Source organism: Lepidochelys kempii, chromosome 15 (assembly GCF_965140265.1).
Source record: "Lepidochelys kempii isolate rLepKem1 chromosome 15, rLepKem1.hap2, whole genome shotgun sequence".
Lineage (NCBI taxonomy): Eukaryota > Metazoa > Chordata > Testudines > Cheloniidae > Lepidochelys > Lepidochelys kempii.
Genome location: NC_133270.1, coordinates 30,618,738 through 30,635,578, shown reverse-complemented (window position 1 = coordinate 30,635,578; position 16,841 = coordinate 30,618,738). Strand labels below are relative to the sequence as shown.

The 16,841-nt window shown below is 39.6% G+C and overlaps 1 protein-coding gene across 17 annotated transcripts in view; it reads right to left on the bottom strand.

The window, feature by feature from the left end:
* Positions 1-2,645: 2,645 nt before the first annotated feature.
* GRK3 (G protein-coupled receptor kinase 3) overlaps positions 2,646-16,841 on the bottom strand; it is a 123,260-nt gene continuing 109,064 nt past the window's right edge. For 12 of the 17 annotated variants that reach the window (XM_073313104.1, XM_073313107.1, XM_073313110.1 and 9 more), the window contains 3 exons: positions 16,671-16,807; positions 15,590-15,703; positions 11,438-15,012 (listed from right to left, as the gene is read on the bottom strand). In XM_073313104.1, coding sequence (XP_073169205.1) covers positions 14,851-15,012; positions 15,590-15,703; positions 16,671-16,807 — 413 coding nt within the window. In that variant the 3' untranslated portion in view covers positions 11,438-14,850. Of the gene's footprint in view, positions 8,431-11,437; positions 15,013-15,578; positions 15,704-16,670; positions 16,808-16,841 lie in introns of those variants that run through there. The other 5 variants (XM_073313102.1, XM_073313103.1, XR_012155089.1 and 2 more) reach the window with 4 other exon arrangements.

Here is a 16,841-nt window from a genome sequence, read left to right as displayed (position 1 = left end):
TCTTATGGAGGAGGAGGGACCCCACATCAACACTGAAAGGAGTCCCCAGAACATAAACACAAAGTGCTCCCTCCCTTTCTGGGGTAGACAGGCCCTCCTTTATAAGGTACAAGCCCCACAACTGCGGCCCCCCCTCCGGCTGGATCTGGGCTTCCCCCAAGCCTTTTCTTCTTTTTTTATGCATCTCAGCGGGGGCCTGTCATTTAAAAAGCCCCCATTGCCCCTGCCCCAGCTCTGCTTCCGATCTGATTACCTTCCTCTGCACACCGGCCTGGGAAAGTGGGCGAAGAGCTGTGTCCATACCTAACTCCTCATAGCTTCCTGCTCCAAAACCACAGCCTCGCCCCGCTGTTCTCACTTATCTTAAGCAGTTCCTTGGGAGTGCAGGATGTTGACGGGGGCAGTGCCTGATGCAATGCTCAGGCATTTGCCTCGTCTCTCTGCATTCGCTTTTGGGGTTCCACTTGGTCAGATTGTCCCGAGTCTCGCTCAGCTTAGCGTGAGTTAGGGTTCTCGTTCCAGGGCAGTGACAGGAGGAAGTTGTTCTGTAGGAACCAGGCTCTCGAAGATCATCGGCATTTCCCCCCATTTTGTTACTCAGTAGCCTTTCACAGTGATATTTTGGGGCAAGGGATTTTCAGAGGCAAAGCTCTGTCTGTACTGCAGCCTCTTGGATGGCAGAATGCGTCTCTGGCAGCTCTAGGTATCTCTGGCTAAGCTATCTGGAGGCCTCCAGGGACCTGAACAGATAGGAGAAACATAATCAACTTTGCCCATTACATTTCTGTAAATCTGCTGATTTTACCACGTGGTGTATGAACCAAAACTGAAGACTTGATATTGGTGAAATCCTTTGTGCATGTGCGTTATCTTTGTTTAGTGAGCCAGGCACTGCCCAACCCAACACATCTCAAATAAAGGTGGAGCAGAGGCGATAGAACCCTGACATGAGCCTAAGGCATGGGAATAAACTCAGCCATGATGACGCAGGAGTGATGCATCTTGGGCTGCTGTCTAAAAGAGTGCAAAAACGAGAGTAATCCTCACGTGCCTGGAGAATGGAAGCAATTTACGGCATTCACAACATGTTTGTGCAGCTCCTAGCACAATGGAACCTTGACTTGGTTAGCCTCTAGGCCCTACTGCCATGTAGATGTCAGATAATACCAACTAGATAGGCCTTAGGGCTGCTTTATGTCCCTGGAGTCTTAGCGTAGGAGGGAACCAGGGAGAGGAATGCAGAGAGGAGGACAGGTCTGTAATAAAAGCAGTGTGGAGAACATCCGGAGGGTCACAAAACCCTCCTGAGGGAAACCTCCACCTTCCCATCGATACTATCCGGTCAGTCACTCTCCTGTGCAGGGAAGGCCACACTGCTGTGCAAAGGGGCCTTCCATATCCACTGCAGATGCTGACAGACATCCTGCGAGTTATGCATTTCCCTGCAAGGAAACCAGGCTGCATTAGAGCTGTGGAAGGAGCGTGCTCCTCCTGATGAGCCAGAAAGCAGGTGCCAGGAGAATGAAGGAAGCGCTGCTCTAAAATGATGGAGGGAGCAGAGAAGTTGTCCGGACAGGGGCACGCTGTGTCTTGTGGTGGGTGGCAGCTCTCTGAGCTTCTTAGTGGTGGGGAAGGGAAACTGGAACCCCCCATGTCACCTCAGGAAATCCTGAGGAGAATTATCCCGAGAAAAAAAGCATGCAGGCTCTTCAGGGCCTGCACTCCGTGCCTGGAGAAGAGCAGCGTGCTGAATTCCAGGGTTCCGCAGGGCGAGGGAGACAGAAATCTGAGCACAGCGCTCCCGTCCCAAGGAGATGGCCCTGGCTCACACTGCTGGCCCTGTGAAGCATCAGCATCAGCTGCTTTAACTCTGCTCCACAGAACAACAGCCTGTTGGGATCAACCTGCGGACTGGAAGGACTCAGGGTGGCCAGCAGGAGGGGAGACGAGTAGCTAAAGAAAAGTCACCATCCCCCTATGCACCGGTAACCTGAAGTCTCAGTGATGGGCCCATAACCAATCATTCTCTCTGCCATTCCTTTAAGGGCCTTCTTTTTCCTCGAGATTTTACTTCTTTCCTCCAAGACAAGCTGAGATGAAAGCAGTAGAAGACTAAACAAAGACTCCATGCTTCCAGGAGAGGGTGCAAAGCAGAGTGAGGGAAAGCGGTCGGGAAACTGCCTTTATATACCACATGTAACTGGCAATCATCTAGACTCCGGCTGCCTGGTAGGGGTGGAGTTGATATGCTCTCTGTATGAAGCATAGTTTTATGGGAGAGTAGAAAAAGGGATGAACTGCTTCCCACCTTGCCAAGGCAAATACCATTCACAGAGAATAAGGCGTCGGTTAGCCCTGGCAAGCGCAGCAGAGGGATCATGACCTCACTTTCTAAACAGTCTCACTGCACAGGTGCAAGCATGTCATGCTTCTGTAACCTTCTCCTCCTCTTCCCTCCCAAAATATTTCTTTAGGAGGGTCTTAAAATCTGCGTCACCTTGAGTCACAGTGCCCGTATGCCCAACAGGCCAGTGTACCCTTACCTAGAAAAGCTCACGCAGCCTTGTCCTTTTTTTTAAAAGAATGAAACACAATCGCATGGAAAGAATGAAACACAATAGCATGGAAAGAATGAAACACAATAGCATGCTCACATGGGGTTTTTATTGGAGTTCTCTTTGCATGAGAGCAGTCGACCAACACTCAGAAGCAGCTTAGCTGTTCAAAATAATTCTTAAAAAAACAATAATGGTAGAAGTAACTAAGTATGGCACAGCACAGAAACTGCCGAGGACTGGAACCTGGGGACACAGAGTCTCTGTGGAAGATCCGGCTTCGAACGCGCACCAGTGGTGTATTGATGAGGTATAAAACCTCCTCTGCGCAATAAATATGAAAAGAACAAAACACAGAAAACAAATGTTCCTCAGATACAATATCTAAAGTGATTTACAGATCCTGGCTTTTCTTACCATTAAATCACACACTGAAAACAGGCTCGCTTTCAATTTTTTTAATCACTCATTGCTATTAATATAAATCTGCTCCTCTACTGCTGCTTCTGAATTAAGTCACAAAAATGAAGTGAGTAAGAAAATGCCTCTCTCAGGAAGTTCTAACTTTATTCTGTTTTTCAGTCTGCTTTGATTTGCACTAGTTCACCTCACCTGCTCAGTCACCGCTCTCTCTTAAGAAAGAAACAAGTACATATTTCAATAGGGAAAACTTTATCCTTCCACGGTACTCAGCTACAGCCTCATACCGAAATCCCTTTATGCCTCTCTCCATTCCGCTCTCTAATAAGCTAGAATGGAAACAACAAGCACGTCAGGAAAATCCTGATGCCAAGGTACAATCTACCCTCTAATACAGGACTTCAAACTCAAACCTCTCGATATTATAAAGAACCGTTCTGCTCTGCAAAAAGAAAAGGAGGACTTGTGGCACCTTAGAGACTAACCAATTTATTTGAGCATAAGCTTTCGTGAGCTACAGCTCACTGCATCGGATGCAAGCTTATGCTCAAATAAATTGGTTAGTCTCTAAGGTGCCACAAGTCCTCCTGTTCTTTTTGCGGATACAGACTAACACGGCTGCTCCTCTGAAACCTGTTCTGCTCTGGTATGTTTGGGTTTAACTGATTTGGAATCAGTTCTATCAACCTCATAGTGCATTTAAGAGAGGGCTTCAGAGAGAAGCTTTATGCTGGCAGCACTGCCTACTTCACTGTGGCCTAATCTCTCTCTGTGGATGCTCATGAGGCAGGACTGCTCAAAATTCTGGTTTGCTTGATAGCAATAGCAATTAAATGTGGTCAAACAATTTAAGACTGGGAAAATGGAAAACAAAACAAAAACAATCAAACCAAAGAAAAGTAGTCAGCCTTACACAGTGCTGTCTCCAGCTCTGAATAAAGCATTTGTGCTAGTTTGTTAAGCAGGTTTCAGAGGAGCAGCCGTGTTAGTCTGTATTCGCAAAAAGAACAGGAGGACTTGTGGCACCTTAGAGACTAACAAAGCTTATGCTCAGCTGAATTGGTTAGTCTCTAAGGTGCCACAAGTCCTCCTTTTCTTTTTTGTTAAGAAGAGGCTTAATTCCGATGGTGGGTAAAAGGAACACTTGATGGTGAGCTCTCCATAAGCACGATGTTATTTAATGAAATACTAAAGAGTACTTGAAGTTTCCCAATACGTGGAGATTAAAAACGTATTCTTTTATGCTGCAATGTATTCCTCAAAGCGTAGATGGCATGCTTAGAGATGGGTGAGTTTTAGCAAATGAGTTATTTAATAAATTTAGCCCTATTGTCTGTTAGTAAATTATCCACCACTAGATCATAATTTTACAGAATTGTCCAATAGTCACAATAGTTTGTGAAGACAGAAGTCAAGTCAGCCAATAGTTTAGTTGCAAACTTCTCCCTATAGGTGAAATGCATTCCCATGTGCCGGAGACCCATGTGCTACTTAAATACAATTGAAATGCCATTTTGAAGGTTTCAGTGGGAGTTAAGCAATACCATTTCAACTTAGGAGTATTTGCTAGCCACGCAGTGTGACTGGTCACCTATGTTCCATGACACTATTTCTGTTTCCTGATTGGATGATGTAAGCTTTATGAACAGGGGAAGTCCCTTTTTCTGTTCACAAAAAAAACTGTGAGCACTGGTAACTCTTCATATGTTTTCCATGACTAGTAATGAGCTTTCTAAAATGGCTGAGACAGCACTGCCACTGTAAACATCCTTTTGTGATTATTTGCACGAGCATTTGTAACAGTTTGCTTTCCATGACCATTCTTGAGAATAAAACCTCGCTCACTGGAATGTTCAGGAATAAAAGCTGTGAATACCAGCAAACTGAGCTGATGGGTTTTATTTGCAAGGATGTTTATATGATGCTTCATTCACTCAGCCATTGCACTAAAAAGATGATCTAGGTAACTGCAAAAAAGGGTGTGTTTTTATTTTTACAATAAAATGGTAAACTGGACAGATTGTTACTGAAATTAATTTGACTTTATTTATGAAAAAAACAGAATAAAGCTGTTTACTTCTATCTGAAAGGAACTGCCATCTCGTTAAATAACAAGCTATACAGATAAGGAGCAGGAATTTTCTGGAATGTCACAAGTTGAAGAAATATATGGATTCAATAAATAATATAAAATGTTTTTTTGTTAAAATAGAATTCTTGGTTTTATACCTACACAGAGTAGCAACCTTTACATTAACAAAATAAAGCTGGGTCTGTGATGATTAGTTTAAAATAAAATAAAATTACAATTTAACAACAGTATTAAAACAGCCAATATGCAATAAATGACAATCCACATAATATGTACATCATGGAATATAAATCAACAGGAAACACAAAATTAAATCATTTGCAATTTGTGCAGACATTTGTATATATATTTTCTCTATATATTTTAGATATTTTCCATTTTGTACAATATTACAAATTAAGAAATACTATAATTTTTTATAACAATATTTTCAGGGTTTTTTAACTTGCAGAATTATTGACTCATTTCTTAAAATAACACAACTAGAATTCTTTACTCTCTGCAGCACAGTTCAAAATAACCTGTCCCCATAAGTATTTAGAATGGGAATATTTCAGAATTAAGGTAACTGCATCACCAATATTTGCCAAGTGGGAAAAGTAAAGAAAGTGATTTGTGCACATCTATACCGTGTAAAAATAAATGATACTAAATAGGAATGTAGCTGTCTGTACAACAGCCAAAGAAAATCACAACAAACACAGAGCTCCAGGTATTTCATCTTTCATGAACAGTTTACTAATATTTAAGGCCTCAATACTAAAAAAGTAAGTATACGAGTAACTTTTTGCACATAGGGCTTCATCCTATGTTCCTTTAAGTCAATGGCAAAACTCCCATTGACCTTAATGGTGCTGCTGAATCAAGTCCAATTAACTTCAGTAGCAGTGTTTATGTGCTTAAAAGTTTGTAGGATCAGGGCCTGAACTGATTTCTTGAACTGATTTCTTTGTTTTTAGCCCCAAATGCACGGTATGTCCTGTAATCTATGTAAAAGACTGTGAATACATGTATATTGATAAGAACAGTGGCAATATTACTGCCATATTATTTTATTTTTTCTTCAGGGAAAGTGGAGTGCGGGGGAGGGAGCTCTGTCACATCTCTGAGGGAGTCACTGAAATTACAGGAAGCTTGAATGTAACTGAGCTCAGTAACGCTCCACATGCCGAATTGCGGACGCTGGGCCGACATACAGGAACAGTATGGTCCAGGCATGTGCTAAACTCACCCAGCATCTCAGTGCCTTTGCTTTTAAACCCTAACGTAAGAACGGCCATCCTGGGTCAGACCAAAGGTCCATCTAGCCCAGTATCCTGTCTACTGACAGTGTCCAGTGCCAGGTGCCCTGGAGGGAATGAACAGAACAGATAATCGAGTGATTCATCCCCTCTCGCCCATTCCCAGCTTCTGGCAAACAGAGGCTAGGGACACCATCCCTGCCCACCCTGGCTAATAGCCATTGATGGACCTATCCTCCATGAACTTATCTAATTCTTTTTTTAATCCTGTTATAGTTTTGGCTTTCACAACATCCTCTGGCAAGGAGTTCCACAGGTTGACTGTGCGTTGTGTGAAGAAATACTTCCTTTTGTTTGTTTTAAACCTGCTACCTATTAATTTCATATGGTGACCCCTAGAGTTCTTGTGTTATGAGAAACAGTAACTAACACTTCCTTATCTACTTTCTCCACACCAGTCATGATTTTATAGACCTCAATCATGTCCCTTCTTAGTCGTCTCTTCTCCAAGCTGAAAAATCCCAGTCTTATTAATCTCTCCACATATGGAAGCTGCTCCATACCCTTAATCATTTTTGTTTGCCTTTTCTATACCTTTTCCAATTCCAATATAACTTTTTTGAGATGGGGCGACCAGATCTGCACACAGTATTCAAGATGTGGGCATAACATTGATTTATCTAGAGGCAATATGATATTTTCTGTCGTGTTATCTATCCCTTTCCTAACGATTCCCAACATTCTGTTTGCTTTTTTGACTGCCGCTGCACATTGAGTGGATCTTTTCAGAGAATTATTGACAATGACTCCAAGATCTCTTTCTTGTTCGGTAACAACTAATTTAGACCCCACCATTTTATATATATAGTTGGGATTATGTTTTCCAATGTGCATTGCTTTGCATTTAATCAATATTGAATTTCATCTGCCATTTTGTTGCCCAGTCACCCACTTTTGTGAGACCCCTTGGTAACTTTTTACAGTCTGTTTTTGACTTAACTATCTGGAGTAATTTTTTATTGTATGCAAATTTTGCCATCTGATGCTTTACCCTCTCTCTCAGATCATTTAGGAATATGTTGAACAGCACTGGTCCCAGTACAGACTCTTGGGGGACACCACTATTTACCTCTCTCCATTCTGAGAACTGACACTTAGATCTAATGCCCACTGACTTCAATAGGTGTTGGAGTAAGCCCCAAATGAACACTCAGTACACTCATGTATTTATGATGATAAATGAGCTCATCTCTGCAAAGTATTATTAAAAATATTAGATTTTAGCCTTAAATCTAGCTGGACTAGCATGATAATGAAATGAAGCTAAAGCATAACTTTTCTGATGAAGCATTTAAACAATGATATTTAAACTACAAGGATGACCTATACCTGGGTAAAGAAATTAACAGCATTATAAATGTTCCTCTACAGTTTTGCAAGCTCGTACTCAAGCACTTAATAGATTTGAACAATTGCCCCTAATTTTTAGCTTAAACACCATGAGGCCTTGGGCCATTTTACAGGGTGTTCACTGAAATGCCGCACAGCACGTCCCAACTAATGGAAAATACCCATTTCTGAAGAGTTCCACAGTTATACTTCTGTTTTTCAGTATAAATGAATGATATTTTGCTTCTCCCAGACTTAGGTGCTGATTCAGGAAAGCATCCCAATTTGGGAGAGCGGTTAAAGCACAAACGTCAATGTGACTTACACACCTGCTAAAGCGCTGTCCCAAATTGGGGCCCTAATTCACAACAGTAAATCGGAAGGCCTAACTTATTCCTTGCACACTCAAACTGCCATGGTCTTTCTTCACCCGGAGAACTGTAGGGTGAGCCCCATGTCTTTCAAGGACAATTCTGAAGCCTGTTAGGCCCCAAGCCTTTAAAAGCTTAAACACATGCTTAACTTTACTCATATGCACAGTCTCAATCACACTACTCAGGGGTTTGATTACATTGATGCACATAAACAAGTCTCTGTAGGATTAGGGATTTCAGAGATTCATCAGCTCATATGTCAGAAGAACTAATATACAGAATTATTGAGAAATATCCCCAGCAACACCCAAGCTGTATGAGGGTGAATCTGACGTTGTCTGGAATATATTTTCAGTGCTCTAAAATGAAAAGGAAAAGGTTACCTACAATTACATAAAATAAAAGCCGGCACTAGAGCTGAATAAACATTTACAGCCTTGCAGATAGCAATATATTGAAAAGCTGCATTTAATGTTGAATTTAGCTTTGTTGAGGCAACCAGCTATTTTAAAAAATTTTTAGTTCCCTGAACATTTTATAAGCACACTGAGTGTACAAAGGGGGTTCAGCTGTCTAAAAGACAATACCAAGTCTGATCTCACATTTTTAATTTTTAACAAGTTTTACAACATATTAATATTCTTTAAAGATCCTCATGAAAAAACAATTGTGTTTCTCCCATAAAGACATAGAATTTGATATCTAAAACAGCAACAATTGGTTAAGACGACAACAAATCTCTGGCTTCAGAATTCTTAAATTTTAAATCTCTCTCTACAGTATAAAATCTGACTCTTAAGTTTTCCAAGCGAAACCTTCATTTATTAGTGATAAAATACTTTACCATGAATACAAGTGTGGGGGTTTTGTTAAGATAACCGTTCTTTCAGAAATGTGAAATTACTGACTAAGACAGTGGAATGGTGCAAAACACTAAACTTCTACAAAGCTTCAACAATTCATTTTAATATTCTGGGCAAAAATAAAACTGAAGGAAAATAAATAACGATATATTTATATTAATATTTGATTCCTATAAGCAATTATCAAAGGGAATGCAGTGAATATTAAATGACAGATGATTTTACTGCCATTTTAAAAATCAAAATCCAGATAATTTCAAATAGCTTACAAAAATGAGGTGATAATGTTCAAAGCTACAGTATATTCAAGTGTCAAACCAACTCTATTTTGTAATTTAATTTTTAAAATAAACGTATGTTCCACAAGTTATTACACAGCTTTGATTCAAAGAAATGAATGTTTAGGGGCACAAATTTTTAACTGCAGCTATATCTTCCTTTTATCTACAGAAAACAGCATTTTAGAATTTAATATTATGAAAATATCAGAATCATAACCATAGAGCCACAAATGTTCCCAAAGGATATTATGACAGAAAATTTCAGCTACGGGAAATAATTGAAAGAGAACAAATGGAACTGATCAAATTGACCTTGAACTCATAAAACATGAATGGAGGAAGAGATGATATGAGGTTATTTTTAGAGTGCAGGAAGTGAAACCAGATATTATAGGTATAACAGAGACCTGGTGGAATAGTAGTCATGACTGGGCTACAGGTATTGAAGGGTATGTGCTGTTTAGGAAAGACCGAAATAAAGGTAAAGGTGGTGGAGTAGCACTGTATATCAATGATGAGATAGAATGTAAAGAAATAAGAAGCGATGAAATGGATATGACTGAGTCTGTCTGGGTAACAATTAAATTGGGGAAGAAAACTATTAGAGCCTCCCCTGGGATAGTGCTTGGGGTGTGCTATAGACCGCCGGGATCTAATTTGGATATGGATAGAGCCCTTTTTAATGTTTTTAATAAAGTAAATACTAATGGAAACTGTGTGATCATGGGAGACTTTAACTTCCCAGATATAGACTGGAGGACGAGTGCTAGTAATAATAATAAGGCTCAGATTTTCCTAGATGCGATAGCTGATGGATTCCTTCAGCAAGTAGTTGCTGAACCGACTAGAGGGGATGCCATTTTAGATTTGGTCTTGGTGAGTAATGAGGACCTCATAGAGGAAATGGTTGTAGGGCATAATCTTGGCTCAAGTGATCATGAGCTAATTCAGTTCAAACTGAATGGAAGGATTAACAAAAATAAATCTGCAACTAGGGTTTTTGATTTCAAAAGGGCTGACTTTCAAAAATTAAGGAAATTAGTTAGGGAAGTGGATTGGACTGAAGAATTTATGGGTTTAAAGGTAGAGGAGGCCTGGGATTATTTTAAATTAAAGCTGCAGAAGCTATTGGAAGCCTGCATCCCAAGAAAGGGGAAAAAAATCATAGGCAGGAGTTGTAGACCAAGCTGGATGAGCAAGCATCTTAGAGAGGTAATTAAGAAAAAGCAGAAAGCATATAGGGAGTGGAAGAAGGGAGGGATCAGTAAGGAAAGCTACCTTATTGAGGTCAGAATATGTAGGGATAAAGTGAGACAGGCTAAAAGTCAAGTAGAGTTGGACCTTGCAAAGGGAATTAAAACCAATAGTAAAAGGTTCTATAGTCATATAAATAGGAAGAAAACAAAGAAAGAAGAAGTGGGACCGCTAAAAACTGAGGATGGAGTGGAGGTCAAGGATAATCTAGGCATGGCCCAATATCTAAACAAATACTTTGCCTCAGTCTTTAATAAGACTAAAGAGGATCTTAGGGATAATGGTAGCATGATAAATGGGAATGAGGATATGGAGGTAGACATCACCATATCTGAGGTAGAAGCGAAACTCAAACAGCTTAATGGGACTAAATCGGGGGGCCCAGATAATCTTCATCCAAGAATATTAAAAGAATTGGCACAAGAAATTGCAAGCCCATTAGCAAGAATTTTTAATGAATCTGTAAACTCAGGGGTTGTACCGTATGATTGGAGAATTGCTAACATAGTTCCTATTTTTAAGAAAGGGAAAAAAAGTGATCCAAGTAATTATAGGCCTGTTAGTTTGACATCTGTAGTATGCAAGGTCTTGGAAAAAATTTTGAAGGAGAAGGTAGTTAAGGACATTGAAGTCAATGGTAAATGGGACAAAATACAACATGGTTTTACAAAAGGTAGATCGTGCCAAACCAACCTGATCTCCTTCTTTGAGAGAGTAACAGATTTTTTAGATAAAGGAAACGCAGTGGATCTAATTTACTTAGATTTTAGTAAGGCGTTTGATACTGTGCCACATGGGGAATTATTAGTTAAATTGGATAAGATGGGCATCAATAGGAAAATTGAAAGGTGGATAGGGAATTGGTTAAAGGGGAGACTACAACGGGTCCTACTGAAAGGTGAACTGTCAAGTTGGAGGGAGGTTACCAGTGGAGTTCCTCAAGGATCAGTTTTGGGACCAATCTTATTTAATCTTTTTATTACTGACCTGGGCACAAAAAGTGGGAGTGTGCTAATAAAGTTTGCAGATGATACAAAGCTGGGAGGTATTGCTAATTTAGAGAAGGACAGGGATACCCTACAGGAGGATCTGGATGACCTTGTAAACTGGAGTAATAGGAATAGGATGAAATTTAATAGTGAGAAGTGTAAGGTCATGCATTTAGGGATTAATAACAAGAATTTTAGTTATAAGCTAGGGACACATCAACTAGAAGTAACGGAGGAGGAAAAGGACCTTGGAGTATTGGTTGATCATAGGATGACTATGAGCTGCCAATGTGATATGGCTGTGAAAAAAGCTAATGTCGTCTTGGGATGCATCAGGAGAGGTATTTCCAGTAGGGATAAGGAGGTTTTAGTACCGTTATATAAGGCACTGGTGAGACCTCACCTGGAATACTGTGTGCAGTTCTGGTCTCCCATGTTTAAGAAGGATGAATTCAAACTGGAACAGGTACAGAGAAGGGCTACTAGGATGATCCAAGGAATGGAAAACTTGTCTTATGAAAGGAGACTTAGGGAGCTTGGCTTGTTTAGCCTAACTAAAAGAAGGTTGAGGGGAGATATGATTGCTCTCTATAAATATATCAGAGGGATAAATACCAGAGAGGGAGAGGAATTATTTAAACTCAGTACCAATGTGGACACAAGAACAAATGGATATAAACTGGCCACTAGGAAATTTAGATTAGAAATTAGACGAAGGTTTCTAACCATCAGAGGAATGAAGTTTTGGAATAGCCTTCCGAGGGAAGTAGTGGGGGCAAAAGATCTATCTTGCTTTAAGATTAAACTCGATAAGTTTATGGAGGAGATGGTATGATGGGATAACATGGTTTTGGTAATTAAATATTCATGGTAAATAGGCCCAATGGCCTGTGATGGGTTTTTAGATGGGTAAGATCCAAGTTACCCGGGAAAGAATTTTCTGTAGTATCTGGCTGATGAATCTTGCCCATATGCTCAGGGTTTAGCTGATCGCCATATTTGGGGTCGGGAAGGAATTTTCCTCCAGGGCAGATTGGAAGGCCCTGGAGGTTTTTCGCCTTCCTCTGTAGCATGGGGCACGGGTCACTTGCTGGAGGATTCTCTGCTCCTTGAGGTCTTCAAACTACAATTTGAGGACTTCAATAGCATAGATATAGGTGTGAGGTCTTTTTTAGGAGTGGTGGGTGAAATTCTGTGGCCTGCATTGTGCAGGAGGTCAGACTAGATGATCATAATGGTCCCTTCTGGCCTAAATATCTATGAATCTATGAGTGAGCTTTCTTTTTATTCAAAACACAAATCAGAATAGGGGTGTGTGTGTGTGTGTGTGGTATTCTCGGAAAACAATTCAAAAATATCCAATGTACAGTAGATTACACTAAAAATCTGCCACTCCATAGTGGCATGAGTTTAGGGAAATACCACAGTTACTGCTTATAGAAATATACCTGGACTTCTAACATCACTTTTCAGTAGATGAAAATGGAACTCCATGCTCATTTTAAAAAGTAATCCAAGAAAACAAATGTGTAAATATCCTTTTAAAATTACCACTTGCCAAGCATAAAATATTTTTTAAAATTCAATTTCTTCTTCACACTATATCAAAGTATAAGAAAAATGGTTGGCATTGCTGTCAGATTTATTAAGCCACCCCCAGGTTTAGTAGCTCACACATCCAATTTCACAAGAATGTGGAGGATAAATAGAGGATTTTTGAAAAAAAATAATTTTTGAGGTTTTTTGGCACTTTATACTTTGCTGTCGATGAAACAGTTCTGAAGCTCTGCGGTTGACTGTTAGCCAGACAAGCTATGACAAGAAATGAACTGGTCAGAAGAGATGGGCAAAACAGATTGCTGGTGCAAATTCTGCTCCCATTTACACAGGTGCAAGTCCCATTGACTTTGCTTCTATGAGAGTTGTACCCATGTAACTCAGCAGAACGTGATCCGCAATAAACAATGTAATACAGAATTAGATGAAGGCTCAAATTCTCCTCTGACTTGCACCTCTTGAAAACCCATTATATTCAATGAGACTCTCAGTATGTATAACAGGATAGAAATTGTCCCGGAATGTTCAAAGTTGTCCAAAGATTATGTACAATATTTTTACTCCTCTGAAGTATCACCTTACATCTGACAAACGAATGATGACATAAGGAGAATTTACATAAATTTGGCATATAATCATCTTATTTTGTCATTTTCATCCTCAATATTCTCAGACTGTTTTCAGTGTGAATGTTTGAATTCTCTATAAAAGGAAATTCAGACTTCTTTTTGAAAGTCATGCCATCTGACGTGCATGTGAATATTAAGTGCTTGGCTAAGATGAAGGTCTGGGAGAACTATGCTGTGAGAACACATTACTTTAAAAGAGAGCGAGAGAAGAGTCTATGAGTCCAACAATTTAAGAGCAATCCAGAAGAATACATACCAAGTTATCCATACATTTTAATCCAGTATGTGCATTAGTATGCACTGGATTTACAGAATTTTTTAATTTTTAAAAAGTGCAGTTGAGCTGACATGGAAAAGAACTGTCTTTGTATTCACTGTAAACTTGTCAAAAGGAATCTGCTGTTTAAAAACTGTGCTCAAATAGTCAATTTATACAACAGACCACTAGATGAAGCTACCATATATTCCTCTTCACCAATTATTACTCTATTGTGTCAGTTATAGTTTTGTATATAGCAGAAGAAGCATAACGGTGGTAGCTACTATTAGTGAGTACAACAAACCAAGGGAATAATCTGAGTTCAATGTTTCCATGAAGTATCAACAACATTCAAACCACAGGACAGTTAGAAATCAGTACTTTGAAGTGCATAAGAGTCACATTGTTGATCACCAGCAGTATGGAGCAAGGATATATTAAAGTCAATAGTGATGGCTGGAAAGAACAAGGCAACACATAAGATTACCTGTTATCCCACATGACAAACTTGCAGTTCCTGCCGAAGTCTGGGATATGTCAATAACAGACATCAACATGTAAATGATAAAGAGTAGTAACCATTTCAGTTTCCAGGTTTGGTACATACCAAAACAAGGGTATTGCAAAGAAAAGATTATCTTCCTTCCTTCAGTAGTTCTAGGATAACAGACCATTTGAACACCACCAGGGTGTGACGATGCTTGGGAACAATGGGCAGCCTCTACATTTGGCAACTTTCACTACTGCTATTAGTGAGAATTCACCTGGTCATTGCTTTAGTCTTCACAATCTCCAGATGTAGAGTCCTGTCATCATCCCATGCTGTAAACATCCAAGGTTTCTTCTTCTAAGTAATTCCTGGTTCAGGGATTGTACAAGTAACTAATGATGCTGTGGCCCTCATACATGGTGACGGAGTAGCTTTCCCCTTCATTCTCTCATCTCTTCTACAGCCCATTGCTATTCCTGTGGCTGAGTGGTGGCTTTGAAAGCTCTACAACTGTTGAGCGAGATTTATTGAGAAACTTGGGGGCGCGACGCAGCAGCCTCTGTGCCTCAGTAAAGGTTTCTGTCAGCTCTTTTTTCCACTGAACAAACTCTGGGTCACTCTGAAAGGGATACAGAAGTTGTTAGGCACTTCATAATCGAGTGCACATACTGGGGAATACCACTTTCCCTATGAGCATTTTTAAACAATGTACTTTATTTTCCATTGGAAAATGAATGGCTCAGGGTATTGGTAACACTCAACCTTTCATCTTTAAGCACTAAGTCAAACCCAGGCAACATGGTAGCAACCAAAGCTGTTAGTTCTCTTGAAAAAGAGTGTGTGTGCGCGCACCCCATCCTTTACAAATGTGCTAACTCCTTGAGCTGCTGGGAAATTAGTTTGCTTGTATGCACAGACTAGGCTACTTACGCTCCTAAATTAGTCAGTCAGTTTTGACATTTTTATCCATTATTATTAAACTGAATTCACTCTGACAAGTTCCATTGAAATCCAGGTTTTCAGATGTGATGCATAAACCTAGTACAGCCATATCCCTCCCAGCTCACATGTAAAGCATGGCAAATACTTCATGAGTTTAGTTCAGACTTGAAAAATATTTTATGTTACCATTGGGTTTTATCATTGTATACAAAACATCTGCTTCAGTGATCACTGAAAACTTACAGTTGCCTCACCTCACACTGCAGGACAAATTGTTTGCCTCCTTTAATTCTCAGCAAGATGCATTTCTTATCTTTAATCTGAGTTTCTTCCACTGAGACTATCTGTTCCATTGTCAGTAGATTTTGCTACCACACATTGCAAAAAGAAAGCTGAATTACAATTTGAAGCTGTTACCCAACAGACCTAAAGCTGAACCCTAATCCACTGGGAATATACATGTGAATAAAGTTACTCCCAGGAGCAAATGTTAGCATGACCTGACCCTTAGCTTTCAGTAATACACTAACTAAAAATAGTTCATAAAGTAAGAGAAAGTATTCAAAGAAATTTACCAAAGGATTTAGTCACCAAAAATTACCAAAAGATCAACTCAGAACAGCACAAAACAAGGCACTGCAAAAAAGGGATGTCATTATGAACTAAATGAGTGTTTTCCCCAGTAATAGTTGCATTTTACTTTATTTTCTTTCAAACAGTAACACTGTGAAACACTTTAATCAATAGTTAGACAATTTTACTGTCTATGTCAAAGAGCTGTGAAGGATTATTGAAGCACTACAAATGTACAGATGGAAAAACATGCAAGCAGTTTTGCATAAAAGTTTTCAGGAAATACTGCAATGGAAGAACTATATTTTCAAAATCTCTTACAGTTGTGTAGCTAAATACATAGATGACATCCCTAAAACACGATCACCATTGGACTGAACTATAAACACTATAGCACTATCTTTGAGGTCAATGCTATAGTGTTTCTATTGCCTTACCATTTTATGTTTTTTTGTATAAATACTCCAGGGGTCCTAAATGAAAAAACAATACATTGATAAACTCCCAATTCTTAAAAAAAAAAACCCCACAAGTCTGTAAAGTCTATTTTAGGTTGCTTGACATCAATGTGCCTACTCACAAAGTAAAGTACTACTCCACATGAACAGAGCTTTAAGAATCTGACCCACTATAGTTACTCCAGAAAAACTCAAACTTCAGTGGGAGTTTTCCTGAGTATGGACTTCAAGATTTGGCAAAAATGCCTATCTACATTTCGTACCTTTACAAAAACTGTGTTTGTTATACTAATTTCAGACTCACCCGTGATTCTCCTTCTCCTCGCCATTCAAGTCGGTTTGGAAAGAGGTAAAAGTAACGACGTTGCCACTGAGTCAAAAATGGGTTCCCCAATTTCAACATGTACCCATGCATAATGCAGTCCTTCCCTAGTGCATAATCTGTGAATATAACAAGTTCATTTTACACAATCAG